This window comes from Kryptolebias marmoratus, linkage group LG15 (assembly GCF_001649575.2).
Source record: "Kryptolebias marmoratus isolate JLee-2015 linkage group LG15, ASM164957v2, whole genome shotgun sequence".
NCBI lineage: Eukaryota > Metazoa > Chordata > Actinopteri > Cyprinodontiformes > Rivulidae > Kryptolebias > Kryptolebias marmoratus.
In genome coordinates, this window is record NC_051444.1 from 16,676,985 (window position 1) to 16,689,606 (window position 12,622).

The following is a 12,622-nucleotide window of genomic DNA, read 5'->3' on the forward strand; positions in this document are numbered from 1 at the left end:
ATATATATATATATATATATATATATATATATATATATATATATATATATATATATATATATATATATATATATATAAATGACTCACGTCGTCACAGGACATGTTGTATTCTGCTAAAACTGTGCGGCAGCGGGCTGCGATTCTGAAGGGGCAAAGGTCATGGATAACAACCAGCGACGTGAACAGGAAAGGAGCAATTTACCGTGACGCTGCTGAACTCCGAGACCAGATACAGATTAGCACGTCCCATTTACCGCAGCAGAAAAAAAGGATACATTGAGGGCGCCACGACTCGTTTGTGTATCCCAGCAAAGAAGAGGGCTATTAGAGTGATGCAGCTGATGGTGAAGAAAGGATGATTCCAAAGTGATGATAAGAAAGAGACCTGCAGAACGAGGGGGAGGAGCATTAAAGACTATCAAACCCTTCCACGGTTCGCAAATTTGTTAGTTAAACACTGCTGATGTTGAAAATATTCTGTATATTTAAGGACGCTATCCTTCCATCGTATCTCTCTCACCAACTCTCCGACAAAACAAAGTCCAGACTGACGTTTTTGGTATTAAAATATGATAAGGTCATGTGATGAAATATGTTGATACCAGTAGTATTCCACAGAACAGCGAACCCTGACATGTAAATCTATCTGAAACCTGGCTTGGTTTTGTTTGGATATGGGGACAATAAAATGTCACATTTGATTGCACACACGTTTATCGGAAAAGTGTTTTGGATGCCGATGTTACCAGGGGAAGGTTAAGAGAAGCAGCTGTCAGCAGCACAATGCTTTGATTCTGTGAAGCCAGACGAGGCCAAGTTTGACTTGCCTTTTTCCAGTGATTACAAACCTTTTGTGTGTCGGGGTCTATTAGCCAGTTCCAAGCTCCAGTGGCCGTACAAACGGACACCACTATCAGGATCACTGAAAAAAAAAGATGAGGGAACGACAAAAGGGGCAACAACGGTGAACAATATAGCTCTCTGTGTAAGATTGTTGAAAGGTTAATAGAAGTGAAACACCTCACATATGAGCTAAACGCACAAGACATGAATATATCAATACACATGGATATCATATTGTAATTAACCCTGTTATATGTATATTACTGCTGTGTCAACATTGTCATGATCACACACACAGCATGCTTATGCTTTGGTAATGTTACAGTGTCTTGAAACTTTCAAGCACATCAAGTCCCTCTCAATGAGACCCCACGTAGGAGGCATTTTGGGAAGCGGGCATGGTGTTAGCACTAAAAGTTACTTACTTCGCCACCTGCCTGTTGCAGGTTGTAAACAGGAGACATACTCTGTCAGTCTTCTCTCAAAGGCCTTCAGGTCTGTCCCAAGAATGGAAACATGACATTATCATATACAAAACGAGTATCAGGAGAGATTTTTTTCTCCCGCAACACAAACCATCATGTAACCAAAATTACGTCAACCTCAACAAGGAAGTTCAAGTTCAAGTTTTGTCTAAGTGGTTATTTTATTCATACTCTGTAAACACAAAAACACCGGGGGTACGTCCAAAAGTGATTTACAAAATTGCATAAAAGCTAGTTATGCCACAGGTTAGATGCTAAAACTCATAAAACCGACATTTCAATGAGCAGTCGGTGAGTAAAACTGCATGTGAACTAAATATTATGAACCAATGTCTGAACGTCTCTGTCAGAGTTAGCAAAAAGCTAAATCTCTCAGACGAATTAGTCAGCTATCGTACCGTTACGCCATGCTACCAGGTTATAACGTCACTTTATCATTTCTAAGTATTAGTAAAAGTCCAGCTGGAAGGTTAGAACACGTTTAAAGATGTGTTAAATAAAGTTGTTTAGTGTTTTGTTACCTTCGGCCTGCTCCAAGGAGTTCATCGCTGAGCCGTCTGAAGCAGTCTTCTGCTGGTTGGTTGTGTCTGTTTCCTACTTAGCTGACGGGCAGGCCGAAGGGCCAATCAGCATTGTGTAAGTGCCATGCTAGAATCTGATTGGGTGTAAAACATATCAAGGGCGGCGCAAACCCTGAAGCCCCGCCCTCAATGACAAATAGCGCTTATAGGCTCGCTGGCCACCAGATGGCGCTCTATCGCTTTTGTTTTCCCGGATTGCCTCAGGACCTCACATTTTTATTCTCTACATTTACTCGAATAAAACCTACAGAAAAGTAAGAAAAAAATTAACTATGTATGTGTGATTAATAGTGCTCAAATATATTTTAATTTGCCCTGCTATGACAGTCCTTCCATAAGAATTTTGTCTTTGATTTGAGAATGAGATGGGAGTATTCATACAGGAAAGAAGCATGATTTGTTTTAACCATCCAGCTGAATTTTATTTTTCTCATTCATTCATTCAGTCAATCTTTTTATACAGAATTTTTTCAAAGAAGAGATACAAACACATAATATAAAAAAGTTGTTGCTTGTATTCAGCTGTTGATAAAGCCATAGATGATAAACCTACAAGTTCTTTTCACTTACATTTACAAAAAAAAAAAAAAAAATCAGGTGCACACGACAATACATCAACTTTGGCATTTCAAAACAGGCAAAATTAAAAACTAAATGTTGCATTGATATAGTATGATTTTTTTTCTTTCAGTCATATAGTGCAGTCATATAGTGCAGAGGGCAAGAAAGCAATTCAGAGCAGATTATTAAATAGTTTATAAAAATTTAAACTGATCTAATGTCATTATTTTAAAGCTATAGTTAAAAAAGGAGAGAGAGATGTTATTTCTATAAGGTGTACAAAACTGTTTTATTGACAGGCTTCAGCTTGTTCAGAAGCTTCACCTTAAACTGTTCCCTCAGAACCTGTTCGACCTCATCATCTGCAATGTTCCTCATGTCCACAACATCCATCCCTTCCTCGGGTTTGTAGGTGACCTCAATGTAGGTCCAGCCAATCAGAGCTTTGAATCCCGCGGGCATCTGCAACGAGCAGATGGACTTATTGGTGAACAGACAGGCTGGATCTGTCTGAAGTGTGTGACACTGCTCAAAGAAATGCTCTGCCTCTCGAGGCTCCAGGGTGAAGTGGTAGATCCGCTTCATCTCCTTCCTGTTCACCAGGCTGGAGTTGGCAAATTCCGGATTGAGGACCTCTGGTTTCCTGCTGGTCTTCTCCAGGATCCATATGCCCCCCTTCTCGATGAGACGAAACACCCCCGCTGCCTGCGGCTGGTCTTTTCCTGAGATGAGCTCCAGGGGCTCCCAAATCTGATATGACACCCCGAAGCTTACATCGGCGATGTAGGCCTTCCCGTCCACGACGACCTTGTGAATGAGATGAGAATTAACGGGACTGAAGTCGTCAGTGGTGAAGACCCCGGAGCCCAAAGTGGTGGTGTCGAAGCCTATTTCTCTCAGCGCCCATCCAAACAGGGAGTTGTTCTCGAGGCACCAGCCTCCACGGCCGCTCCTCACAATCTTGTTGAACACAACCTCCAGGTCCATGACGTTCCTCTCACCACAGTGAATGCTGAGATTTTCAAAAGGAACCGACATGACGTGCAGTTTGTGGATCAACGTCAGCGTCGCAAGATCCGCCTTATACGAGGAGCCGCGGAAACCAATCCTTTGGAAGTATTCCTCCAAATTCATCTTTCCTGTAAAATGCAGAAAATTATGCGATTTTAGCCAGTCGGTTCTTAAAACTTGTAATAAAGTTTGGCCCAGACACCGTTATGTCTAAATGCATTTTGTGCAAATCACTGCACAGATTTTACTATAATTGAAAATGCTGAAATAAAAAGTAAAGAATGATCCAAGTCTAAATTTTTATATTTCAGAACAGCGAACATTACCTCAGAGGAGCAATCACAACTCTGTTTTATGTAAAGCCAAACGAAAGAAACGACCCAACGGAGCTTTCTGGTCCTGGTTCTAACAGCGTTGAGTTTAAATACACAACAGTGTTTGGATTAGTTGATCATTTGCCGGATGACATGCAATTGCTGCCACGAAAACACACAGCTGATCTGACAGGCGTTTAGATGTGCATATTTGAAACTCTTGTACTGCCCCTATTTCCACACAGCCCTTTGTGATCTTACAGACATCCATGTACATTTTAGGGTCACTATAATAAGAGCTCCTAAGGTATGCACTGGTTTTCGCCCCTACTTCATGTAGTTTACAGTCTCTTTTGGTTTTAATGACATTCCCGTCCACCTTTGTCTCAGGATAAAGCCGTGGAGGAACAGCACTGACCGGATTAATCTGAGTGAACTTTTTGTCACTTGTCCCATATATTTTAGCCCCTTCTGTCCCTGTCCACCCACACCCATGTATCACTAGAACTTGTCCTCATGCTTCTCTTCGACAACACATTCTCTGATGCCACAGCAGCGCCCCCTGGTGACAGGAAGCAAGAACAGCAACGTAACGCATTCCAACCAAGGCAACAAAGTCTGTGGCGTTGTTGCTCATTTTAAACAAATTGACATGTTTAGATGCAAATTGTTATATTTAATACCTATTGACAAGACGCCATTCTCCACTGGGATTGTTTGCACACTTTCTGGGGGGTATGCAGAAATTATCATTGTAAATTTGTATTTATTTATTTATTTTTGTAAAGTTACACTAAAGATTTCACATCAAAGTACACAGTAAGGATTACAGCTATTCACAATTAAACTTTGTCACGGGTGAAAGTAAGGCTGTGATCATTTGCTAGATGGACATTTTCTAACTTTTAGAAACCGAAAATAAAACACACATGACTCTCATGCATCGCCCATGAGCGCTGCACCAAACTGAACCTCACAAAAATCGATTTTGGATAGGCTTGCACAGATCTTTAAAAGACTCCTACCTTTAGACTGTGACATAACCTGCAGTGCTGTGAGCGAAGTCGCAGTTCAGAGCTGAGAGGACTTGACGAGGCTGTCGACAACTCCTAAATAGCGATCTGAAACATTAGAAGAACCACCACTAGGGGCGCTGTTTGCCTAACATCGACTTCATTTTCATTGTATGACTTTTATGCGTTTTAATTTAGTAACTTATAATCCTTTCGGATACATTATACTATCACTGCAAGGATAATTTTACGTTCAAGCATATAATGTTTGCGTTAAATCTTTAAGGTTTTGCTCGGTTTCAAGCACTAACCTGAGTAATTATAAATTACTAAATTTATTTTTAAAATAATTGGTGGTTTACGTTATATTTTACTAAACAATTTATTTATTTAAAGGTCGGGTTTTGATTTTCTTTTAATGTGTTTCAAATTTTCAAAATATGAACACTTATGCTAAAAGAAGAAACACCGGAAGCTATAAAGTTTTTTTGAGGAAGATTTCAACTGTTGACTGGGACTTTCAAAACAAAAGCATTTTTGATGCAAATAAAAGTAAAATATAAGATGATGTTTTTACATTTGGAAACATAAGATTGTTTATTATTTTATCCACGTCCACGTTTAGGTTTTTGTATCAATATGTTTTTTTAAATATGAAATGTTCACTAGTTGCTCACTTTTATTTTGAAGAAAACTTGACTGTGCTTCCTGTGTTACGGGAACACGTGACACCCGGGACAGAGGTAAGCAGGAAGCTAACGCTAGTACCAGCTCTCCGTCCAGTTTATCGCCGCAGTTTTCAGTAAGTATTAAGAAGCTAATGTTCAACTTGTTTTGTAGCCACTTTGTAATGAGTGTCAGCAATGAGCAGCTACAGTCCAGAGTACAAGATATGATGTAACCGTGTGAGCAGGTTGCATATTAATGCGACGTTCCGTAGTTAAAACCGTGAAATACTGAAAAACCTGAACGTAACAGAGCGTGAACGCAACAGGCTGGGATAATCATTTACAATGACACACTGTGGATATTTTAATGGCTTTGCATGTACTAATCCTGCAAGACAATAAACATTAAACTAGTGACCGACACCTTCATTAAAGGGTTAATGCTGTACTCCAACATACATAAAATGTTGCAGTCAGATATTCATGCAAATCCAACACACTTTAATTTGTGATAAAAACCAAAATAATGCAGCAGACAATCAAAATTCGGTTGCAACAAGTTTAAAACTCAAGGATACGTAATATATATTCACATCATAGCGGTTTTGCAAACATTTCTTTTTTTAAATAATAAAAGTAAAAATTGATAAAACTGCATTCAGTTTATGCTTAGGAAAATGTGCATGTGATTGTTTAACTAGAAACTTCTGAAATTTGGCAACGATCTTCAAACCAAAAATGTGATGTTTTTGCTTCCATGACAAAACTTTAAAGAATCATTAGAAAAAAAAATAAACACATAAAACAGATGTTGCAATAAACTTGTGAGTTTACTTGAACTTCAAGTGCGCCTAAAAGGTTTTAGTTGTCCATACTAAACACAGCTGTTGAGTTTCCTCTCAGGCTACCTTTGGACCTCTTCCACGCTGTTTGTAGTTGTTGTTTTTGTGATTGTGCAATTTACCAGACTGCTTTTGTGTGCAATTGTTCTGATATTTTACAATCTTGCATACTCACAGATTTCCCTTTTTGCGATGGAAAACAGACATAGGGACACATATTTGATAACTGGAGGATGTGGCTACTTTGGCTGTCGGTAAGAATATGTTCATATTGTTTTCTTTTCTTACAGAGTTTAGTTTCAGTCTGTTAATTCTCAGTAACATCAGAATCGATTGGTGCAAACCTGTTTATGACCACAAGATGGCACTGTTGTGTTATGTATTAGTTATTTGTGGCACCAAAGACCTAAACAGCTGAAATGCCTGTAATGATTTTGTAATTTGTTTTAGAAGCTGCTGTGTGAGTATCAGTATAATTCCTAATGATGAGTTTGTCTACTTGCAGGCTTGCATGTGCTCTGCATAAACAGGGAGCCAGGATCGTTCTGTTTGACACCAAACCTCCAAGTCAAGAAGTCCCTAAAAACATTGTGTTCGTGCGCGGCGACGTATGTGAATACGCACAAGTTGAGAGGGCCGTTGTCGGTGTGGACTGTGTGTTCCACATTGCGTCCTACGGCATGTCCGGCAGGGAGCAGCTGAACAGGGGTCTGATCGAGGCGGTCAACGTTCAAGGCACGCAAAACGTCCTGAAAGCTTGCGTCGAGCATGGGGTGCCGAGGCTGGTGTACACCAGCACCTTCAACGTGGTGTTCGGGGGGCAAGTCATCGAGAACGGGGATGAGAGCCTGGCTTATCTGCCTCTCCATCTTCACCCCGACCACTACTCCAGAACCAAGTCCATAGCTGAGATGGCAGTGCTAAAGGCAAATGGTACGGCTCTAAAGAGCGGCCCTGAGGTGCTCCGAACATGTGCCCTGCGTCCGGCGGGTATCTACGGGCCCGGCGAGCAGAGGCACCTGCCCAGGATTGTTGGCTACATCGAAAGGGGGATCTTCAGGTTTGTTTACGGCAGCCCCAGCAGCCTGGTGGAGTTTGTCCACGTGGATAACCTGGTGTCAGCCCACATGCTGGCAGCCGAAGCTCTGACGGCTGAGAAGCAGCACTGCTCGGCTGGCCAGGCTTACTTCATCTCGGACGGCAGGCCCGTCAATAACTTTGAATTCTTCAGACCTCTGGTTGAGGGTTTGGGATATCCTTTCCCCAGACTTCGCCTGCCCATCTCTCTGGTCTACCTGTTTGCTTTTCTCACAGAAATGATCCACCACCTCGTCGGCCCCTTCTACGACTTCCAGCCACTGCTGACACGCACCGAGGTGTATAAAACCGGCGTTACACATTACTTCAGCCTGGCAAAAGCCAAAGCCGAGCTGGGCTATGAGCCACAGGAGCACAACCTGGACATGGTGGTGCAGTGGTTCAGAAGCAGAGGACACGGGAGGAAGAGTCACAGCTCCTTCACTGGCAGATTACTGCTCGACTTCCTGTTGGTGTGTGCCGTCGTCGCTGTGGCTCTTTCTTTTCTGCCAGTTGTTGGCAGTCGATGACGAGCTGAAACAAAAAACATCATCATCCTCAGACATGAAGAATCATGTCTGATTCAGAAAAGGATACTTTCCGTGTTTTAATTCCAGTTGTTTCAAAAGGTTCTTCTGACACAATAACAGCTGTGGACAGATGGAAGACTTTTAAACAAAGATATTAGGGACCAATCTGTCTTTGGTGTTTCTAGGACTCAACAGATGCTACCTCTTTTTTTTTTTTTTTTTCAAACTTTCCAAGGTGAAAACTGTAAGGGCAACGGTTTATGATTACTACCTGGTGCTGTTTGATGTTATGCCTAATTGACAAATAAAACCAGAGAAACATGTTCAATGCTCATCGTTTATTTGCTTGTTAATTAAAATGTTGTTTCATTAAACCGATGAATGGCAACGAGCTTGGTTGTTGATAAAGATTTGGTTGATCCCTTAAACCAGGGGTCTCCAATTCTGGTCCTGGAGAGCCACTATCCTGCATGTGTTACTTGTTCCTCTGCTCCAACACACCTGATTCAGTGGTTAAATGACCTCTTCGTGTTCTACAGAAGCCTGTTAATCACCCATTGATTCAAATCAGGTGTGTTGGAGTAGAGAAACAAGTAAAACATGCAGGATAGTGGCCCTGCAGGACCAGGATTGGAGACCTTTGCAGGCTTGTTGTGCAGACTAAGATTAAGTTACTTTTTTTGGTATTCAGAAGTTGCATCTCTTAGACTGGGCCATGCAGATTGTGTGTGCATATCAGAGGAGGAAGGTGGGGATAAAGTTGAGCTTAAAAGTGCCCCCCCCCCAAAAAAAAACAAAAAAAAAAAAAAAAACAAACATAAAGCCAGTTGACTGCAGTTTGTTGCTCCTGTGGAAGCAGCGGGACCAGGTGAGGCGTGCTTTGTGCTGGATCTCAGTCCGCCTCGGATGAATGCAGACGTCCCCTTCTCTCTCTCTCTCTCTCCCTCTCCCTCTCTCTAAACTCTCCTCTCTTCAGAGCCCGGCAGCCCCTTGCTGAGTTGGTCGCAATCATTGTTTCTCTGCAGCATTAACCACATTCCAGAGAGGCGCAGCACATCCCGTCTCCCTCCCCCGCATTCCTTTCAGGCGAACGAGTCCCTCGACCCAAAACGGCGTTTCACTCCCGTTTCTCCTCACGCCGACGAGGAGGGCACGTTCTCGGCTCGTGAAAAATTATATGGCCGCTCTCACTTCTGCTTAAAAAAAAAGAAGCGCGCTCGCGAGAGAAGATTTGGAAGAAAGGAGAGGAGGAAACAAAAAAAAGTCCATCAAGGAGAAATTCCTCCGCGCAGCGCGCCATTGACTGTAAAGACCTTTCAACTTAACAAAAACTGAAGTTGACAAAACGTATCGCTGTCGGCCGAAACTGTGAGAAAGAGTTGGTGTTTTCGGCGAAGGGAGGGAAAGCGAGGTGAGGACGATGCGGCTCTCGGGAGGAGGTTTTTGTGGCTCCGCCGGTGGGTTTTTGTAAATGAGCGACGGGGCTGCGCGGCGGCGTTTTGTTTTGATTTCCATGTGAAACACAATTAGTAGCTCCGCCGTCTCTCTCCCTATCTCTCTCTCTCTCTGAACTTGTTTCTCGCCTCAAACATGGAGCATTATCAGGAAGACTTGGGACTCCGGGCCGCCACGCTGATGGAGGACCTCTCCCTGTACGAAGCCTACAAAGACGGGATGTACAGCACCAGGAGGGACTTGGTGATCAGCCCGGACTTGGACTTTTCCGCCCCGACGGCCGCGGAGCTGAAGCCGATGAACGGCACCTCGGCGCTCCACCAGCAGCATCACACCGTGGAGAATTTCACTGCCGGGAATAAAGTGTACAACGCGGCTCCCGTGCGCCCCGTGGGCTGCAGCCGGACGGTGCCCGTGGATTTCTGCGCCCCGCAGAGGGACTTCGGCGACGAGGAGGGCTGCTGCACCAAGTCCGAGGTGGCCCTGCCGTGCTACTCGGGCACGTCGTCCGAGCGGCACAGGCGCTACTCCCTGGAGGTGCAGGGCCACAGGTACAGCACCGGCTCCGCCTTCGACGGCGTGCCCCTGCACAAAGCGGCGCCTCCGCCCGGCAACAGGTGCAACAGCGTCTGCATCACCGGCAGCCACGACTGCAGGTACGGCGCCGCCAGCCCCCGCTCCAGCCCGGCGTCCTCCCTGGAGCAGAGCAAGCACGCGAGCCCGCGGTCCAGCGTCAGCAGCCCGCGCGCCAGCCTGGCCGTGCCGGGTCACGACAGGTACACGAGCCCCAGGTCCAGCCTGGTCCACTGCGAGGGCAACGGGGTCCTCAGCCCGCGCTCCAGCTACGCGAGCACGGCCAGCGACACGAGCAAGCACTCGAGCCCGCGGACCAGCCTGAACAGCTGCGACTGCTGCAGCAAGCCCAGCAGCAACCGGACCAGCGGCATCAGCATGGGCTACGACCAGCGGCACGCCAGCCCCAGGTCCAGCACGGCCAGCCAGTACTCCTTCACCACCAGCCCGAGGTCCAGCTACTCCGACTCGCGCTACGGGCCCGCGGTCAGCCACCACGACCTGGAGGGGGCCATCCTGCACGCGGCGGTGCCGCTGGCCAGCCCCCGCTCCAGCATCTGCAGCCAGGACGGCGGGGCCAGGGCGGCCGGCGGCGGCGGCGGCGCCAACAACAACTGCGTGGTCAGCCCGCGCTCCAGCATCTCCAGCCACAGCTCCAGGAGCTCCCGCAGCTCCAGGGGCTCCATGAGCGCCTACCCGGACCTGCAGCTGCCCTCCCCCCGCTCGTCCATGCTGGTCAGCAGCTTGCACGAGGACACGCTGCTGCAGGAGTTCGGAGACTCCAACGGGACTCCGAGCCGCATCCACCTCCGGGAGGTGACCGAGCCCCAGCAGCAGCAGCAGCTGGCCCAGACCGCAGGGACGGCGGACATTGTGCCCGCCGGGTCCTCGCTGACTTACGGGGTGTCCTGTAAACCCGCCTCGTCAGGACAGAGGTTCAAGTTACCTTACCAGGTGACCCCCAGCCGGGAGAGTGGGCCGAGCCAGGCGGAGAAACGGCTGGAGGCGCTCACCCTGGAGCTGGAGAAGGAGTTAGAGATGCACATGAAAAAGGAATACTTTGGTAGGTTTGTTCATCTGTCAGCACACACGGCCCTACTTCATTCTTAGGATATGGAGAAGTCACTCTTTGCTTCTCAAAGCAAACCTCATCAAATGAATCATTTTTCCATCCTAATGTACACAAACATCTCTCAGTGAGTACTTTGTAAACAAGGAAGTTGATGTAAACATTAGTTTAGGTTGTGGTATAATGGACATGTTTTGGGGGGGGTTTTGTGCAGAAAGGGATTATTTCTGTTGACGGTACTGATTTCAAAGTACTTATAAATGATTATCTGAACAACATCCAGTAGTTTTCCAGATATATTGATAGGAATTCCTGAAATGCGGGTATGCATTCAGTGTAAACAAAGCACTTCTGTCTGCATACTCTGCTCAACAAATCTGAGTGTTAATATACCATTCCATCAAATATGTCGGACTTCTCCATTCCAGGCAGCTCATCCCTAGACGTCACCCTTTTTGCCCCGTTTTCAGTCACTTCAGCTGTTTCTGTAGGTGTTTTGCCTGCGAAGGTCACAATAAGCAAAGTTATGAGAAAATTAGTTGATCATTTTGTGATATATATATATATATATATATATATATATATATATATATATATATATATTTCCACTTGTCTGCATGACTTTGCATTGAGTAGCTTTAATGCTACATCACTGCTAACGGGTCACCCCCTGGCTGATAAGACATGCTTTGCAGGGCAGTACTAATGTGTTGGCAGAGCTAACATTTGCGGAGCACGGCATAGAGCTGAATGGAGCCCTCTGTTCTGGCAGAACACACACACACTCACACACACACACCCTTCGGTCATTCAGATCAGTTGGTTTGTTGAAAATGCAGCATGGACTTGGATTGAGTTTGCTGCGGGAGTCCCTGCGGGGCGACCCAAACTGAAAATCTTTTGGACTTTCTAAGATATTTAAGAATTCGCCGTGCACTGGAGTGTTGTGAGACTTTGACTGTGAATGTGTTTCCCCCCACCCCCAGAGCCACAGAAAGCCTGCCGAGGAAGTCGCCGTCTACCTTTTGAGTTAGGAGCCAGACAAGTGGCTGCAGCCGGAGAACAGTGGCTGGTTTTGTAGAAAGTACACTTGCTCAGAGTGAGGCTGAGACAGCTGTTGATTTGTTCCAGAGAAGCAGGTGAAAGAAGGAGGAGGAGGAGGAGGATGGATAACAGGAGGGTGAAGCGAGGAAGGCAGGGAGGGGTGGTGGAGGAAGAAGAGCAGGGGAGATAATGGAGGTGGTAATAGATAGAGGAAAGGGAGGGAGAGAGAAGAATGCAGTCAGACGCTCCTCAGCCCGAGCCCAATAGAGACAGCTCTGTTTCCGTAGCGACAGTGTAGAAATTGATCGCTGGGGCTTCTTTTGGGGAGGGGGGATGCCTGCCAGTGTCCTGCACTGTGTCCCACACTGGCTGCTCTGCTCCGCGCTGCCGGCCGGCCCTTGTGTGGCCTGTTTGTTGTGGCGAAGGAGCTGTGAATCAACAGCTGGCCCTACGCAGGCCCGCAAAAGAAGCCAGCCGAATTAGTCCCACCCCACCCCCTCCGCCGTCCCTCCCTCTCCAGCACCACCACCCTGCCCTGACTCCCCCCCCCCCCCCC

At 46.0% G+C, this 12,622-nt stretch overlaps 4 protein-coding genes across 6 annotated transcripts in view; 2 read left to right on the top strand and 2 right to left on the bottom strand.

Annotated features, from left to right (window-relative positions):
* Window positions 1-1,935, bottom strand: part of cnep1r1 (CTD nuclear envelope phosphatase 1 regulatory subunit 1) — a 2,523-nt gene extending 588 nt beyond the window's left edge. The window contains exons 1-5 of the mRNA XM_017428706.2: window positions 1,850-1,935; window positions 1,269-1,340; window positions 849-922; window positions 276-385; window positions 88-142 (exon numbers count right to left, since the gene is read on the bottom strand). Coding sequence (XP_017284195.1) covers window positions 88-142; window positions 276-385; window positions 849-922; window positions 1,269-1,340; window positions 1,850-1,874 — 336 coding nt within the window. The 5' untranslated portion in view covers window positions 1,875-1,935. The remainder of the gene's footprint in view (window positions 1-87; window positions 143-275; window positions 386-848; window positions 923-1,268; window positions 1,341-1,849) is intronic.
* Window positions 1,936-2,305: 370 nt separating this feature from the next.
* LOC108243328 (arylamine N-acetyltransferase, pineal gland isozyme NAT-10) lies at window positions 2,306-4,953 on the bottom strand. Of its 2 annotated transcripts, none has more exons than XM_017428678.3 (2): window positions 4,821-4,953; window positions 2,306-3,609 (listed from the first exon to the last, which is right to left on the bottom strand). In XM_017428678.3, the coding sequence occupies exons 1-2, from the start codon at window positions 4,834-4,836 to the stop codon at window positions 2,738-2,740; spliced, it is 888 nt and encodes a 295-aa protein (XP_017284167.1). In that variant the 5' UTR covers window positions 4,837-4,953; the 3' UTR covers window positions 2,306-2,737. The 2 variants fall into 2 exon arrangements, with proteins under 2 accessions (XP_017284167.1, XP_024864478.1); XM_025008710.2 differs by lacking the exon at window positions 4,821-4,953 and adding an exon at window positions 3,808-4,206.
* A 550-nt stretch (window positions 4,954-5,503) lies between these two features.
* On the top strand, window positions 5,504-8,248 carry sdr42e1 (short chain dehydrogenase/reductase family 42E, member 1). The gene is made up of 3 exons (XM_017428677.2): window positions 5,504-5,610; window positions 6,496-6,572; window positions 6,824-8,248. The coding sequence occupies exons 2-3, from the start codon at window positions 6,511-6,513 to the stop codon at window positions 7,923-7,925; spliced, it is 1,164 nt and encodes a 387-aa protein (XP_017284166.1). The 5' UTR covers window positions 5,504-5,610; window positions 6,496-6,510; the 3' UTR covers window positions 7,926-8,248.
* A 292-nt stretch (window positions 8,249-8,540) lies between these two features.
* Window positions 8,541-12,622, top strand: part of wtip (WT1 interacting protein) — a 24,533-nt gene continuing 20,451 nt past the window's right edge. For both annotated transcript variants that reach the window (XM_017428668.3, XM_017428669.3), the window contains exon 1: window positions 8,541-11,016. In XM_017428668.3, the coding sequence (XP_017284157.1) occupies window positions 9,516-11,016 (1,501 nt within the window). In that variant the 5' untranslated portion in view covers window positions 8,541-9,515. The remainder of the gene's footprint in view (window positions 11,017-12,622) is intronic.